The following is a 16,948-nucleotide window of genomic DNA, read 5'->3' as shown; positions in this document are numbered from 1 at the left end:
TATTTTCTAAGGATAATTTTTTTGCCATTTCAAGTGATTTTAAACTGTATTTCAGGTATTAATTATATGTTGTGCTAATTATACCGTATTAAAAGAATTTGTGATTTTCTATCCTTGCGCTCCCATTTGCTTTTTTTATATGCCATGCGGCAGAGCCTGTGCCGCCTACAGAGCCCTGCGTTTTTGTGGTGGCACCGGTGGTACACCAATAATTACGGCCCTGGCGGGAGCATCTCTAGCTGCTTTGCGTTCAACTCTTCATCAGGCCTATGATGCTCTCATTGTGCTTTCTGATAACCATTATGTTCTATTATAGACTAGTCAGGGGCATTTTAAGAGAGGAGAGGACCCATGTGTAGACTCAGTATGGGCCCTCTCCTCTCTGGCATTCGCGGGTCTCCAGGAAAATGGAGCCCGCGCCTTATTCCTGGGAATATCAGTACTGCGCATACCAGTCACCGGGGCAATGGCCGTGCTGCAGAGCAGCACTCTGAAGACTATGGTCAGATAAGTGTAACACTAAATGGGTGCAGGGTGTGCGGTATGGGCACTGCCCACCCTGCACCCATTATAGATACGACTCTGATTACAGTGTTTCAAACAGAGTCATGCTGTCCTATTGTTTTGGACACTAATGTAAATTGACAGATAAAGCAAGTACAATACATGCTATTGCCTTTGGGGAAACCGAGGCATTGTATACAAAACAAAGTAGATGCATTAAATAGACTTTCTTTACAAACTCTGGGCCTGATTCAGACCCGGTCGCAAGCGCTGAGCGCTCACAACCGGGTCGATAGTGGCCCACAGCGCATGCGAACGACGGAGCCAGCTCCGTCGTGCGCATGCACGAGACCCAGCTAGTGACGGGCACTCTGTCGCTCCGGGTCTCGCAACAAAGGGGGCGAGCTGTCGATGTTGAGTGACAGCTTGCCCCCTTTGGTGGGCGGGCCAGGGAGGTGGCTGCCCAAACGGAGGCGTTCCCATGAGAACGCCTGTCATTTGGGGGCGGCCCCACTGACATCACAAGTGATGTCAGTGGAGAGCTTCCGGCCCTGTTAGAGCCGAAAGCTCTCTGGGGCTTGCGGCCACTAGACCCTACCACAAGGGTCTTGTCGCAAGCCCGATGGTCGCGATGGTCTTGACCATCATCATGGCCGCTCGCTGTAGCTGTGGGTGGTCACCCACAGCTATGCGAGCGGCCAGGAGGCCGTTCTAAAAAATAAAAAAAAGCCTGGCCCTGATTCAGAGCAATCGCTCTGTCAGAGCGACCGGGTCTGAATCAGGCCCTCTATACGGATTTAAGTCAGTGTTTTCCCATTTGTGTCTGGTATATAAATCAGGATTGCCAGCCATGAAAAGGTCAGGTCTTCATTGTGTCCTTATAATCAGTATTCTAAGCATCAGCTATCCCTCTCGCACTGCTATATACACACAGAAGTATCACAGCTCACAATGCAGCACTGCTCTAATGCTGGGTACACATTTAGACAACAGATTGCTCAGCAGACCGATCCACAGTCAGAACGGCCGTTAGGTAAGCTACACACTTACCAATCGGCCACTCCATATGTCTGGGCTGACGTCACAACTGCCCCCCCAGTTGAGATGTCAGTGTCGAATATTCCTGCGACCTGCTGCAATCGTCAGGTCGGCTGTACACACATACAAATGCACCGATATATCGTCATCGGCTGTGCTGCTATGTCTGTGAGTGGCGTCGTTCACAGACATATCAGGGGTACACATGTGCCGATGCACTCGCGATATACTGCTCGTCGATAGAATGAGCGATAAATCGACATGTGTGTACCCAGCATTAGTAACCTATTGTTGGTCCATAAACCGTATAGAATCTCCTGCCACCTAGGGGAACCGATGGATCACTATGGAATTCATGGTGGATTTACTTTCAATGAAGTAACTTTTGGAAGCAAGATGCAAAATGAGGCTGACATCTAATTAATAATTAGTTTAGTAGTTGGTAGGATCATAAACCATCAACAACAGTGTAGGGACCCACCAGCTAAGAATCGCTGCCAGAAGCAGCTATGCGACTTACAGAACTAAGAATTATTTTTAAACAAAGCTTAATATATAATAATTATTAGTTAGTCATTTCTTGTAAAACTGTTGGCAGAATACATTTATGAGGTTTGGCATCGGTCCTTTAAATCTGGGCATGTACCATTTCAATCACATTGATACGGACATGCTCATTATTCAACATTACACACCCTTAATTCTGCTTTAAATGATCCCTTTAATCCTAGAAATATTGTTTCCATCATCCAGTATGATATGACCTCAGCCAAGCTGTTTGCCAATGGGTCACTTTGCAAAATGAATGGGTCACTTCTCCAAGTCAATGGGTCACTTCACCAAATCAGTAGGAAACTTCCTCAAATCAATGGGCTACTTCACTAAATCACTAGGCTACTTCACCTATTCAATAGGCCACTTCACCTATTCAATAGGCCACTTCACCAAATCAATAGGCCACTTCACCAAATCAATGGGCTACTTGGCCAAATCAATGGGCTACTTCACTAAATCACTAGGCTACTTCACCTATTCAATAGGCCACTTCACCAAATCAATAGGCCACTTCACCAAATCAATGGGCTACTTGGCCAAATCAATGGGCTACTTCACCAAATCAATAGGCCACTTCACCAAATCAATGGGCTACTTTGCCAAATGAATAGTTAACTTCATAAAATCAGTAGGTGACCACCAATTCAATGGAGCACTTCACCAAATCAATAGGGCACTTTAGTGGGTCATGTAACCAAATCAGACTACCAAATCAATGGGTCGCTTCACCAAATCATTAGGCCACTTTACCAAATCAATGTGCCACATCACCAAACCTATAGGCCCCGCTGCCAAATTATTAGGCCACTTCACCAAAAATTATGCCAATTTTTGCTTTCAAAGTGGACTCTTGGGGAAACACATTGATGGTAATATATTAATGAAGACAGTAAGTACTTTTAACATAATTATTATGAAAGTGGTGGATAATAATAGGGTAGTTTAAGGCAAAAGACTGAGGTAGGGTCCTGGAAAGGGTCCAAGATCTTCTCCTTTTCAAAGTGGTCCAATTATATGGTGTACTCACTAGTATTAACTTCATGTACTTGACTCAACACCAGCACAATGTAGTTAAATGCACTTCGCAATCCAATGTTTCTAAAGTCACCAAACCCACTTACGTCTTTGTTAGCGTCCCAATGCGACGCGTTTCTCCAATCACATCTTGCTTTATCCATCTGCAAGTCGCATAAGTGTTTATTGGCTCTAAGCTCTTGTAATAAATATAAGTTAAAAAAAACAGATCTCGAATGCATTGTCGTCCCGTTATTTGTAAAGTTTTTACTGGTTTTGAAGAAACGCAAACGCAATGCCAGCTGGTCTGACAATGATAAGACGGAGAGTGGGTTTGAGGTGAGAAATTATTGTATGTTTCAAAGATCTTTACAATCCTTTGAAAGTATTCTTGTTTTCACATTCTTTTCCCCTTACATATTGTATTCATTGTGCAGCTGTACTGCTAAGCGTGTAGCTCGGGAGAAAGGTTCTAGTGAAAGTCGGTAATGTCTTGAGTGGCTCTTTTAAGAATCAGTGAGGTGTATAGCGAGGTATTTGCGGTTAGAGAAATGAGGAATGGGGCTTAGGAACGGCTGCGTAGTTTAGAGAAAGGTTTTCCAACAATCTCAGGTAACAGAATAATGCAGCGTGTGGGTATGGCACAGACTAAAACCACCACCACTGTTCGGTGGTGGGGCAGAGGCTGCGATGTGGTCTGTTTTACAAAAGGGGCACAACACCCGTTTTGTAGGCATGCCGAGACCAAGGTCTTGCGTTTTCCGATGCAGATTTCCTGACGCCGACAGAGCATATTACTCTGAGTAAGCTTAGGTTGATGGTCACTATGGTGATCCGATGCTGCATATTCAGACACAGCACTCGAATCTACGATGCCGGCAGGAGGCATCTTTTGTCCTGAGATGCCACCTGCGGTACTGGCATATTAGCTGTACGCTGAATCAGGCCCTGAACTGACCCTCTCGAGTGCTCTCTAACCCCAGCATCAGCTCTTTCCTTAGTCCATCTCAGCGTTGTGACAGATGTGAGATCACACTGTACGTTTTACTGTAGTCTGAGGCATACAGCGCTCCTCACATGATAGTGTGGAATGCGACAATACCCTGCATTTCCCGACAATATGATGGTGGGTAGAGATATACTATATATAGGGGAGATACCAGCACATTACTGTTCCACGCATTCCTGCCTTATCTACGGGAATCACAGACTTGTCAACAAGGCTTACTGCCAAATAAATCCAGTGGGAAAGTAATGCATCATTGTCAGATTTTAACTACTTTTCAATGACTGAGCGTCTGGGAGGAATGAAAAAGTCCCTATTCGCACAGCAGACACAGATGTACCGGGAAGCGAGCCTACCTGTGATGTCATGATACGTAGAGCGAACGCAGCAGATAGGACTATAACAGAGCCTGTGTGTGACTAAGGTAAGGGAGACAGCTGAAATAACAGAGGTGCTTGTTTTTAAAGGTCAACGATCGCTAAACTGTAAACACTGGTAATAGCTTTATTATAGCAAATATAGGGCCTGATTCAACTGCGATTACGCATGCAGATCTGCTGCGAAAATATGCTAATGACTGCAATCGCAAAGCCAGCACAGAGACGCTCATTATCGCTTTCACACATCCATAGTACCTTGCATCCCTGCATATGCATCGGTACCATCGAGTAACATCGGCCCCTCATGCACAATTACAGCAGGTCTGACCTTACTCAGAAATTGCATCTGTCATCGCACGCAGTACACAAGCTGCGAATGCCGTCACAGAGGCTAATTTATGCACGCCCAGGAAATGGCATGTAAACGGACAGGCTTTATATCTGCGTAAGTGATCGCAGGGCAATCGCATTGCTAACTCACACATGCGCACTGCGGTGCATACGCAGTACGCACCATCGGCCGAACTGTGGCCCCGATTCAGAGCCGGACGCTCTTTCAGAGCGCTCGCTCTAAATCAGGGCGTTTTTTTTCTTTTTTTGGGAGCTGGCCTCCTGGCCGCTCGCTAATCTGTGGGTGGCCACCCACAGCTTTTGCGAGCGGCCAGGTGATGGTTGCGATGGTCGCGACCATCGGGCTTGCGACGAGACCCTTGTGGTAGGGTCTCATTCCCGCAAGCCCCGGTGAGCTTCCTGCTCTAATAGAGCAGGACGCTCAACTACTAACATCAAAAGTGATGTCAGTAGGGCCATCCTCAAACGGCAGGCGTTCCTTCGGGAACGCCTCCGTTTGGCAAGCGACTCCCCTCCTCGCCTCCAAAACGGGGCGAGCTGTCAATCAACATCGACAGCCACCCCGTTTTGTTGCGAGCCCCGTAGTGAGTGATTTCTCGCTCGCCCCGGGACTTGCGCGTGCACACTGCCCGGCCATCGACCCACTTGTGAGCGCATAGGACCTCATTCAGAGTCGGTCGTAGCAGCCGCACAGTCTTACGCCACCGATGTTTGCTTAACTGCGCATGCGTAAAGTTCGCAGTGCGCAAACTAGCTGCTACGATCAGAAATTTCTCTCTCCTTGAACACAGCCAGGTCGGTAGTTTGAGTGACAGGATGAGGCGTTTGTGGGTGGTAACAGGGGAAGGTGCTTGAAAACGGGGGAGTGGAGATCCGAACGCAGGCGTGCCTAATTATGCGAACGGCGTTTTATGGGAGTGCATAATTAACAAAGTAGTGTCATAGCACATATGACATGGGAGGTTTGTACACTGACATGATCGTAGAGCTTAAGAGAGGGTACGGTCAACCTTAAGCTCTACGACCAGTTCCGATGGTTCCCGATGGTCTCGATTAATCCTTATATGCCCGGAGATGACGTGTAATGCGTACGAGAAAGGGGCGTATTTTTTGTCTTCCGGCCGCTTCCTCCCCTTGGTCGGCCAGCTACCGATCCGATCTTAGGGACGCAACTTGCGAGTGCATCATTTATTTGTATCCGGCCCCTTTTCCCGTATGATCGTGCGGCCGCAACGACCGACTCTGAATGAGGTCCATAGTGCTTGCGAGCGGGTCTGAATCAGGCCCTGTGATGGCTGTTGCAGTTGCGATCCGTGATAAATATAGGCCCATAATATACTAGCATGGGGAACATAATGGTATTGAATGAGTGCCTTCCCTAGGCGACCGCCTAAGGCTGCTAGTGGTAAGCACCAAACAGGAAGCTTACCTCATATTTCCTACAGGCAACCAAGCCCGGCAGAACATATTTTTGGCTCTATAAACATATTTGGTTAATTCACGACTTACAGAATTCCATTTGCATTTATTATTATGATTAGCAGTAATAATAAAATAATAATAATTATACAATATTACTAATTTATTGTTGGTTGCAAAATTTGCACTGAACCAAAGCAACCAATCATCAATTAGCTCTTTTCTATTCAGTGCAAACCAGATATTTAAGCAACTGTCTGATTGGTTCCTCGGATTTAGGATAAACTTTGCACATAAATGCAATGGCAGTAATTAAACCATTGCATATTCTAATAAAAGTTTTTGCAATATACAGTATGTAAACAAGCAAAAAAAGAATAATGCAAGATGCTTTATGAGAGAGCTATTATATACTATGAGTGTCACATGTGTAGGGCCAGCTACATGTGGTAAACATTAAACGTGTTTACTAGACTATACATTTTTTAGATGCTCATCTTTGTTAAATATTGATTTATAGTCCAGAGCATATAGTGTATATAAATGTAAACACCTGGCAATAGGGGACAGGTTATGCTGGATCCACAGTCACTATGGGCCTGGCTCAGGAGGACGGAATGTTAATGTCTGCAGTGTTGAACAATTCATTTTGTACTGCGCATGCCTCCGATTTATACTGCACTTGCCTCCCGATGGATTACCGATGGCGGTTGCAGTGAGGGTTTGGACGCAGAGTGATTGACAGTCAATGAGCGTGGAAGGTGACGGTGATGAGTCAAACGCAGGCGCATCACCAGAGGTGTCACCAGGTTTGGTGACACCAACTGCGCACTCTGGATACCCCCTGCAAAGTGTCTGGAAAGGGGAGTGGTCTAAATAAAGGGGTGTGGCCTAGTGGAGGGTCCCAATAACATCACTCTGGGTGCAGCCCAGCATCATCGGAGATGCTGGGCTGCCCCCGGAGACTGAGCTGTCAGTACTGTCGGCTCTTCTTCTATGACAGGAGCCGGGTGCTGCTGGAGAATGTCGCACTGTAGCACCCGGCTCCTGTCGCTGCAGAGGCGTCGGCATTTTGGTGTCACCTCGTCCGAGGGTGACACCCGGGTGCGGCCCGCACCCACCTCATTACGATACTTTGTAGTGCGGTCCGCACTACACAATAACAACAGCAGTGTGTGTCTGTCTATAGCGTCCAAGGATGCTATGGGTGGCACTGCCGCAGCGATACTAGCCAGAAGCAAATGCTTTGGTGCACCGATGGTGCCGCCCACAGATTCCTGCACGGTGGATCTGGTCACGTACTCCTCGTTACGGCCCTGTGAGCAGCCTACCTCTACCAGTGACAGGCTGGTGAGTAATGCGCATCTGTGCATTACACTGTCACTGGGCGGGGACTCGGGAAAGCCTGGAAGGCTTTTGCTGGGTCGCCACTGCCGACAATGGGGACAGGACTACTATTGCTAAATACAGAACTCATATCCCAGAGTGCTAAATATGTATTAATAACAAATATATGGCCTAATGCAGAGTACACGCAGAAGGTAATAGGTTTGTGTTTCATGTAATGTCAGCATCTATGACATACTGAAAAGCATTTCTGTGGATTAGTCCAGTTTCCAGTGTATGGAAGGCCAGGAATATGCAATAATACACATGCCCAGGCGTGCAATGTGTACCACCCACCGCCAGTGACACATCCATCCCACAGTGCACCTATATTCCCATCCCTAAAATCATGTCTGCAGCCTGTCTGTGAAATACTCACTCACGGTACATTTGGGGCCCTATTATCAAAACCAACGTTTTCCGGGGGTAACCGCAAATATTTAGTATTCCCCGAATATATGACAGAGGGACCCCAGCGGATATCTCCGATACCTACTGCGATCCCTCCATTGCCGCAGGCAGCGCCAGCCCCCTTAGGTTTCTATGGGGGATGCGATACTGCCATATTTACCAACTTCTAGAATGCGATGTCCGAGGTAGCCTATGCAGCCCCCCCCTCTCTAATTAGCATCCCGGGCGAAAGCAATCCTTTACGACTAAATTATTGCTAAATAGTACAGTATTTTGCACAAGAAGGACAGCACTGACGAATTACCAGTAGTGAGAGACACTGGGGTAAATTTACTAAAGTGAGAGTTTTTAGAAGTGAGTTTTAAAAGTGATGTTACCCATAGCAACCAATCAGATTCTAGCTATTATCTTCTAGGAGGTGCTAGTTAAATGTTAAGTAGAATCTGATTGGTTGCTATGGGCAACATCACTTTTAAGACTCACTTCAGTAAATTTACCCCACTGTGTACTTCATATTTGGGATTTCTGAGGTACTATAACTTGGTAGAATACTGACATTATGCCCTGCAGTTATTTTTCCTATTAGAAGTGCGTTTGGAGATGGAGCTTGGCCGCTGAGCTGGCTCTCTGTAATCCCTGCTACTTATTGCATCTCTGAGCCTAGGGGTGTAACACAGGTCAGGGCAGGCAGGCGAGCAGTCATGTGACGCGGCGGCCTGGGAGCCTGGGTGGGCGGGGCCTGGCGCCGGCTCACGTGACCTCCCCTCCCGGCTGAGCCAGTTGGCACTAGCAGCACTATCCCAGCGCTGCTACCTGGTGTGTGTGTGAGCCGAGTGCAGCTCAGTCCGGGAACAGCAGCGGGAGACCCGGGACAGAGAACGACGGCCGCTGCGGGACAGCGGGAGACCCGGGATTGGAGCGCTACTGCCAGGAGGGGTCAGGGTGGTCCCGGATACAAAGGCTCGAAGCCCGGATGGCCATTTACTGCGGCACCATGGGTCAGCGTGAGTCCCTGTACAGGAGCAGTCGTGCTGGCCACCAGTAGGCACTATAGTCTGAGGACACAAACTATATTACATATATACTCCAGCAAGGTCCATTTCTGGGGCCCATCTGAGGATCTCCAGCAAGGTCCACTGCTGGGGCCAATCTGAGGATCTCCAGGAAGGTCCACTACTGGGGCTATCTGAAGATTCCCAGTAAGTTCCACTCTAGGTGTCCATCTACTCCAGGGGCCCATCTGAGGACCCCCAGCTATGGCCCTCTCCCAGATCCAATGTCTGGACAATAACAATGTCAACTGGAGGTCCAGTGAGGCCAAGCCAGAGTTTTTCTACAGCGAGGAGCAGAGGCTGGCCCTGGAAGCTTTGGTGTCCTCTGGACAAGATGCCTTCTATGAAGTGGTCAAGAAGGAGAACATCAGGGACTTTTTGTCTGAGCCGGAAGTAACCAACATAGTGTCCAGGGTGGAACCTTATGACTCTGATCACTCTCACCTCGGGATAACTGGGGACAAGCCGGAGAAGGAGGGAGAGGGGGATCACCAGGAGGGTGTACAGCATTCCTTGGAATACTGGCCAGATAAATCGGACTGTTCCATTCCAGATCTAGACCTGGGGTGGCCGGACACTGTGGCCTACAGAGGAGTGACCCGGGCAACGGTGTATATGCAACCACCCATTGATGGCCAACCTCACATAAAGGAGGTGGTTCGCAAGATGATCACACAAGCCCAGAAAGTGAGTATTTGCAATTTAACAATTTGCCAACTCTCAGAACAAGTTTAGTTACATATAGCTTCACAAACACCCCATAACCACAATATGCATAGTGTAATGTCACAGTGTCATAGTATTGTATGCCCAATGACCTTTTCCTGAACGTATTTACTTATTAAAGTACACTCCGAGACTCTGTGCTTCAGGTAGGACATTCAGATCAGGACTTTATATATAGATCAAAGAACACACAGACCTTTTACAGCAAGCCGAAACAATATACCGTGCATATACATCAATGGGGGCAGATGTTTGAAGCTCTGGAAAGTGATAAAGTGCAGAGTGATATACGATCAACCAATTAGCTCCTAACTGTCATGTTACAGGCTGTGTTTGAAATGACAGATGGGAGCTGATTGGTTGGTTATTTATCACTCTCCACTTTATCACTTCCCAGAGCTTCATACATCTGTCTACCCCTATATACCTTATATTTACTATACTGCTTAACACTTTTATTAGGCGGTTCCTATGTTTGGTTTGTTGGAGAAGTAATAGGGTGATATGGGATGAGAAACACAGAACTGGTGTGGTTTTATATATTGTGAGCTAGGATAAGGTGAAATCCTCACAGTGGAACATACAGAGGTGCGGAGGTAGAACATTGGAGATTTACTTTTGCCGCTTCGTCTAATGCCATTCCACGCCATGGCCCAGGTGTTTTAACCTGCGATATTTAGCAATGTAGCTGCTAGAATTGAGGCTGTTTTTAAGGCAAAACTGGCTTGTTTTTTCCTTAATAAGTCCACAAGATGAGTTACAATGATGGTCAATCCCTTCTCCAATGTGGTTAAGATTGGCACTAGGAGCCTTTAAGCCAAATACTAAATTTTGGCGAATAACGTGCAGGACAGTCTAGGAAATGTTGCTCCTCTTTTCCAATAACTAGGTGGGTCACTCACAGGAGTCGACCAAATACATGGTGGGTGGGTTTCCTTTAGTACTAATGCTGGTACACACTAAGTCTCCCTCAGAAGTGTAAAGGTGCCCATCCACTAGCAGACATGAAAACGACTGCACGATTACGACATTGTAATCGTGCAGTCGTTTGTCAGTCTCTGATGTACCTACACTGAACGAGCCTGAACTATCGTCAGGTTGTCCAGCCTGTTTGCCCGATGATAGATGTCTAAACGACCAGCAGGAGCGCGCATCGCTGGTCGTTTAAGACATTTTTACAAACTGTTTGCAAGCAATTTATAAACAATAACGATATCGTTATCGTTCAATCGCTCACATGAATCGTCTAGTGGATGGGCACTTTCACAGTAATATATTTTGATCAACACCTCATCTGAGATACATGAATAGAATTATGATATCCTCTTCAATGTTGGCATCCTGGCTCTAGACCCTGTGACGTGTTAAGGCAGGGTCCATGACCTCACCACATGACTCATTCCCTGTGATCTCAGAGGAAGCCTTAACATAATGCCGGTAGCCTCCGATGCGGGCTCTGTTTGTGCAGGTGATGCAATGACTAGGCAGGGGGCACACGCACTGCCTCCAAATAATGACCTTTCACCGCTTGGCATGAGATTCTCAGCCCCGTACCCTGTCCTCATACCTGGAAAATAACATAGCTTGCTCACTGTTACATAGGTCAATTACTAATTAGAAAGGAAAAAAAAATGAATTTACAGGCTGTGGCTATACAGGGTTACCAAAAAGTTTTATTACTGAAATGTGAAAAAGTCTTAAAAATGTGTTTACTGCATATTCTGTAGCTGCGTAATAGGGTGGAATCTCTGCCCAGAGCAAGCTTGGCCTTGGGGGATTAAGAGTTACCTACAAAAGGCAGACATATGACTTATAGATATTCTCGACCACATAAGCTGGTGGTGGGGGGGTTTCGGGGCACATTTCCAAGGGTCCAAATCGGACAGTGTTTTAGTCTTGTCGCTGTGGAAATTCAAATTACATTTGTAACCAATGGGGGCGCTAGTTGTTACTGTCTGCCATCTGTCACCTATTCTAGTCCTCTATGGCTACGATAATAATTTAGAATTCTGGAAAACATCAGTGAAGTCAAGAATTGTATCTGTTAACATCTCAGTTTTATCAAAAACCCAAGTAGACGGTTACAAAATAAATGGTGTAGCAGTGTATCTGTATGTCTTGTGTTTGGCAGTGTCGTCCTGATACTGTCCCCCCAAGTTGGTCTTTCTGTAGGAAGACCACTCTCTCTGCAGGTCTGGTTTGTGCTGTATTATCCTGTGTCCAATTGATGGAGCGTGTGGTTTATACAAGGACTCTAATCACACTTCTAATTATTGTACTTGGCATGCGAGACGGCCACATTAACGATTGGCAAGGATCAATAACACAGTCAGCAATCGCTGTGAATAAGTTATTCTGTAAGCATTATGTTTTAGCAATGAACTTGGAAGCGTTTGCATACAATGGCTCTACTTCAATTTCCCCATTGAGCACATATTCTCATCGCAATGGCCATCGGGATCTGTGGAGTTGTGTTATTAAGGAATTTGCTCCATAGAATAGAGAAGCGTATGCACCCATCAGCCATAACATTAAAAGCACTGACAGGTGAGTAAAGGCCCACATACATCAGAGATTGATTGCAGCAATCGTGCAATTTGCAATCGATTGAAAAAGGGAAAGGTTTTTATATACAATCGATTGCAGAGATGCTGCAATCGATTGACTATAAAAATCTTTCCCTTTTTCAATCGATTGTGGCATCTCTGCAATCGATTGAAAAAGGGAAAGAGTTTTATACACAATCGATTGCAAATTGCACGATTGCTGCAATCAATCTCTGATGTATGGGGGCCTTCAGATTGATTATCTCATTACAATGGGCTCCTGACAAGGGGTGAGATATATTAGGCAGCAAGTGAACACTCAGTTCTTAAAGTTGATGTGTTGGAAGCAGGAAAACAATGGGCAAGCGTAAGGATCTGAGCGACTTTGACAAGGGCACAGTTGTGATGGGGAGACGACCGGGTCAAATAATCTACAACAGGTCTTGTGCAGTGTTCCCGGTATGCAGCGGTTAGCACCAAAAGTGGTCCAAAGAAGGACAGCCGGTGAACTGGCCAATTGGAAACTTCCAATTGCTTAATTAGTTCTCATGGCGGTGTGCCACCAGGGTCCCAGAGCAAGTCCCGCTGATTTTTCCAAATATTACCGATTTTATAAAAAACTCAGACTTGCTCTGGAGGTGCGAGAAAAAAGACAGAGTGATTTCTATAGAAAATACCGCGTCCCATTTTCAGTCCCTTAATTGAACAGCAAAACCCTGCGGCTGCGGGAAAAAGAGTGCGTCACAGGGTTTTTAAAAGGGCGCTTCTAATTTTAAATGCCCAAAAAGAGACCATTTTTCCTAGTGAGCACTTGTAATGTCTTGATTGAGAAGGAAAGGTAATTTATCATTTATGGAAAACATTGCCAGTACTGGGATCTATATAAACGTCACAGGAATTCCATCTTTGTGGCAGTCGCGCCAAACAGCACCTCTCGGCGTGCCAGGCCCCGTGCGACTCTGCTTGCAACTGGTGTTTTTCACTCCTTCTTTTGGCAACAATGCGTCTGTCACAATGCGATGCCACTAGGACGCACCAGGTGACTGTGCTGATTAATTTATGTGACACTCGTATATCAGTGTGCGAGTGAGTCTGAATCGGCATGCAGGGTGTTACGATGCAGCGGCCGCAGTTTTTTTTCACGCCAAGTTCCGCTTATAGACTGTCGCACACATATACAAGTGTCGCCTATCCAATGAATCTGTGCAGTCCCCTGGTGCGTCCTCGCCGCATTGCATTGCGACGAAGACGCATGTTCTGCACAAAAAGTCGCCCGGCGCAAGCAGAGTTGCACAGACCTGGCGGCTCACTAGCGCCAGGCATGTCTCGCTGCGTGGCGTATAGAGGATAGATGTAGGAGGACACAGCTGTATACACATAGGTGTATATACAATCAGCAACTATATTACTGATGGCAGATAGGTGGTGAAAGAGTACCATTTACAAACTCAACACTTTACATAACAATATAGAAGTGATGTCATCTGGAAGACTGATTTTGCAGTAATAAGGATTGAACAGATGCTTTAATAAAAGGAAAGAATCCATGTAGACAATATCTGTGTACATTTAGTAAAGGGAATTGTGGCATCAGTAATTTACAGCCCTCCTGAGTCAGTCTTACACCCAGCGCTGGTTGTTATTGTATTATTATGTTCTTCTATTACATAGAAAGTCTGAACTTCAGCGGAAGTTTCAGTGGAGGCAAAAACAAAACCTTTTTAACCCTAACTATAGTGTAGGAAGCCTGTGACGGTCTGCCTTGGTTTCTCTGACGCCAGGTTTTAGGATTATTTCCATTATTCATTTATATTACAGCTCTGACGTATTCCGTAGCTCTTTACAGCCGATGTTTAATCCGTCACCAGCCACTGCCCCAGTGGCGCTGACAGTCTGTTGTCATGTTCATGTATTTCTCTAAAATACTGTATATGTAATGTTTTAGTATCTTTTATTATTATCCTTTTATTTATATTGCGCTACATGGGTCTCGTAGCGCCTAACAAATGATCAGAACAAGAAAACAGAGACCTACAGTACAAGACAATGCAGGACAAGGACATGGTTTATAAACACTGAAAAGCTAGAAAAAGCACATTGGGAAGAGGGCCCTGCTTGTGAGAGCTTACATTCTATAGGTAGGCGATTTGTGGAGCTCCAGCTGTTGTGGAACTACAACTCCCAGCATGGCATTCCACCCTTTAAAGCAGAGCTAGGCAACGGGCGGATCACCAGCTGTTGTGGAACTACAAGTCACAGCTGATAGTTCCAGCCTATGTGACTGCTTAAACCTGCTTGGGAAGTGGCATACAGGCTGTTGGTGTCATTTCATGTTTAGTATTGATTTCCGTTTTGGACTTTTATATCGCTGATCCGCTGAACTTTCTCCTGACACGCTCCCCCTTATCTCTCCCAGGAATGTGCCGGGATCTTGTAATGTGATGTTACTTGTCACATACAACCGCTCGGTGATTCATCGTCTTGAATCAGCATAAAAGCTCATTACATTCCTACAGTGCACAGACATGCCCTGCACCCAGCGCTGGCCATGGCAGGACACTGTGGCTGAGCGGCACAGCCAGATTACACAGCTCAGAGCCGGCACTCGCTCTGTTCCTGCCTTGCTGCTATCTGTGGAATGTGGGTTGGGGAGATTTTGGAACTTGTAAAAGGACCGCACTCTGTCTCTCACATATTCATAATGCTTCTGTAGTTGTGAAGTGAATAGAACGATATGCAAATACGTTGTACTTTAAACACCAGGGACATTACTTGGGGTGTGCACAGGGCCCTGGCGGGTGGCCGCCCAGTTACTGCCCTACAGCACCTGCATTTGGCTTGTAGGGTGCCTGGTACATTTGCCAGTAGAGCTGCTGCAGGACGCTCCACACACTCACCCTGCAACCTGTAGAGCCGCCCAGTGAGGGCTGGTGATAGAATTGTGGACCAGCCAGAGTTGGACGTAACATTTGCACCAAGTATAGGCTAGTGCAGGGGTCGACAACCTGTGGCACTCCTGCCGCTGGGGAACTACACATCCCAGCATGTAATGCCACAGTTTTGTTGTTAAACTGTATCAGGGCATGCTGGGTTGTGTAGTTCCACAGCAGCTGGAGTGTCACAGGTTGCCTACACCTGGGCATGTACACCTTGATGCTAATGACCATTACCAAGCTAAGCATCCAGTTAGTGAGCAGTTACAGCCCCGCGTAGAGGCGAATACACACATTAATTCCCATGCATGCATCAGGCCTACATTGTCTGGGTTTTTTTTTTTTGTTTTTTTTTATAAGTATCTCGTACACAGGCTGATTCATTCACATGGGCTGACTGGATTCAGGTATTCAGCATTTTGCAAATCCCAATGGATTAACCAATGAGCCCACACAAGCATTAATATGAGGCCACGTTTATGTACAGTATGCAAATCCTTTTTTTTTTTTTTTTTCCTGTAACCGCCATAGGGTTTTATGTTTTATACTTTCCTATCAGGAATTCGCTTACGTATTGCTGTCTTATCTACGTCATCCCTCTGACCCTCACTGTATTAATTGTTCCGCCTCCAAGGCTGTGAAAAGTGATCTTTATAGCTGCGTCTTTGGATGCAGGGAATTGTAGGAAGTAATTATGAATCTTCTTTTTTTTTTTTTTTTTTTTTATGTGGTCACCGTGAAATGTAAAAACAAGATAACCAATTGTCTCCACATGTATGCACAAAGTATATATTATGTTTGTAGGGAGGAAGGAAGGGAAGAACGCTCATTAATAACAATCCGACTCACTTTGCAGCCATTTAATTTGTGTACACACACTGGGTGTATATTAAGGTTTAGATACGGCCACGTGACAGGTTAACCACACAGGCATTTGTACATGACGAGTCTGACTTGGAAACAATACATATTTAGCTGTTTGTGTTATATGTTGGTGTGCGTCTGTCTGCGCTGGGTTAGAAGTTGCTAAGAGATACGATCATAGCTGGAGCGTCAGACGGCATAGTCCCCTGCTTCTGAGCCATGAGGTTGGAATAAATAGGAAGGAGCTGATATGACCCCAGGCTAACACCCTGTCCTGGAATGTTTGTGCTAGGGATTAAAATGCCCTAACAGAGACTGTAGCTTCTTACTACATATTAAAGCAGGATCATAGCTGGGTACACACCTTTCAGATATCGCTTGCAATGCGATTTAACTCACGATTCTTTTTCTTTGTGAGGGAACATTGCTGAGAACATCAGATATCGTGCGTACACCCTATACAACGGATCCTCCCTATTATCTGTCCTAATGATCGGATGGCTGTATCGTGTCCCTGTACACACTGCTCAGATTATCTACCAATTTAACTGCCTACTGTCAATTGCCTATCGGCAGAAATGTCGGCTACTAGGTCATCAGAGCGTAAACACTACATAATATGTACTATATTGCTGCACACATTTTATTGAGTCTTTTAAGTAAGATGGAATCATCCAGTCATCCGGTGTGACCAGTTTCGAGGTAATAATCGGTGCTGTAAATTATAGCATTAGTTTTGTGGACATGGGGGGGGGGGGGGGGT

General features: G+C 46.0%; 2 protein-coding genes across 2 annotated transcripts in view; one reads left to right on the top strand and one right to left on the bottom strand.

Moving 5' to 3' along the window:
• Positions 1–16,948, bottom strand: part of SLC5A10 (solute carrier family 5 member 10) — a 200,415-nt gene that overhangs the window by 66,375 nt on the left and 117,092 nt on the right. The gene's annotated exons all lie outside the window — the stretch shown is intronic.
• The window catches only part of SACK1G (scaffolding CK1 anchoring protein G), a 54,438-nt gene continuing 46,344 nt past the window's right edge, over positions 8,855–16,948 (top strand). Inside the window, exon 1 of the mRNA XM_088464805.1 lies at positions 8,855–9,803. Within this exon, the coding sequence (XP_088320931.1) occupies positions 9,321–9,803 (483 nt within the window). The 5' untranslated portion in view covers positions 8,855–9,320. The remainder of the gene's footprint in view (positions 9,804–16,948) is intronic.

This window comes from Taudactylus pleione, unplaced genomic scaffold, assembly GCF_031769625.1.
Source record: "Taudactylus pleione unplaced genomic scaffold, aTauple2 ptg000061l, whole genome shotgun sequence".
Taxonomy (NCBI): Eukaryota; Metazoa; Chordata; class Amphibia; order Anura; family Myobatrachidae; genus Taudactylus; species Taudactylus pleione.
This window is presented reverse-complemented; position numbering and strand designations above follow the sequence as displayed.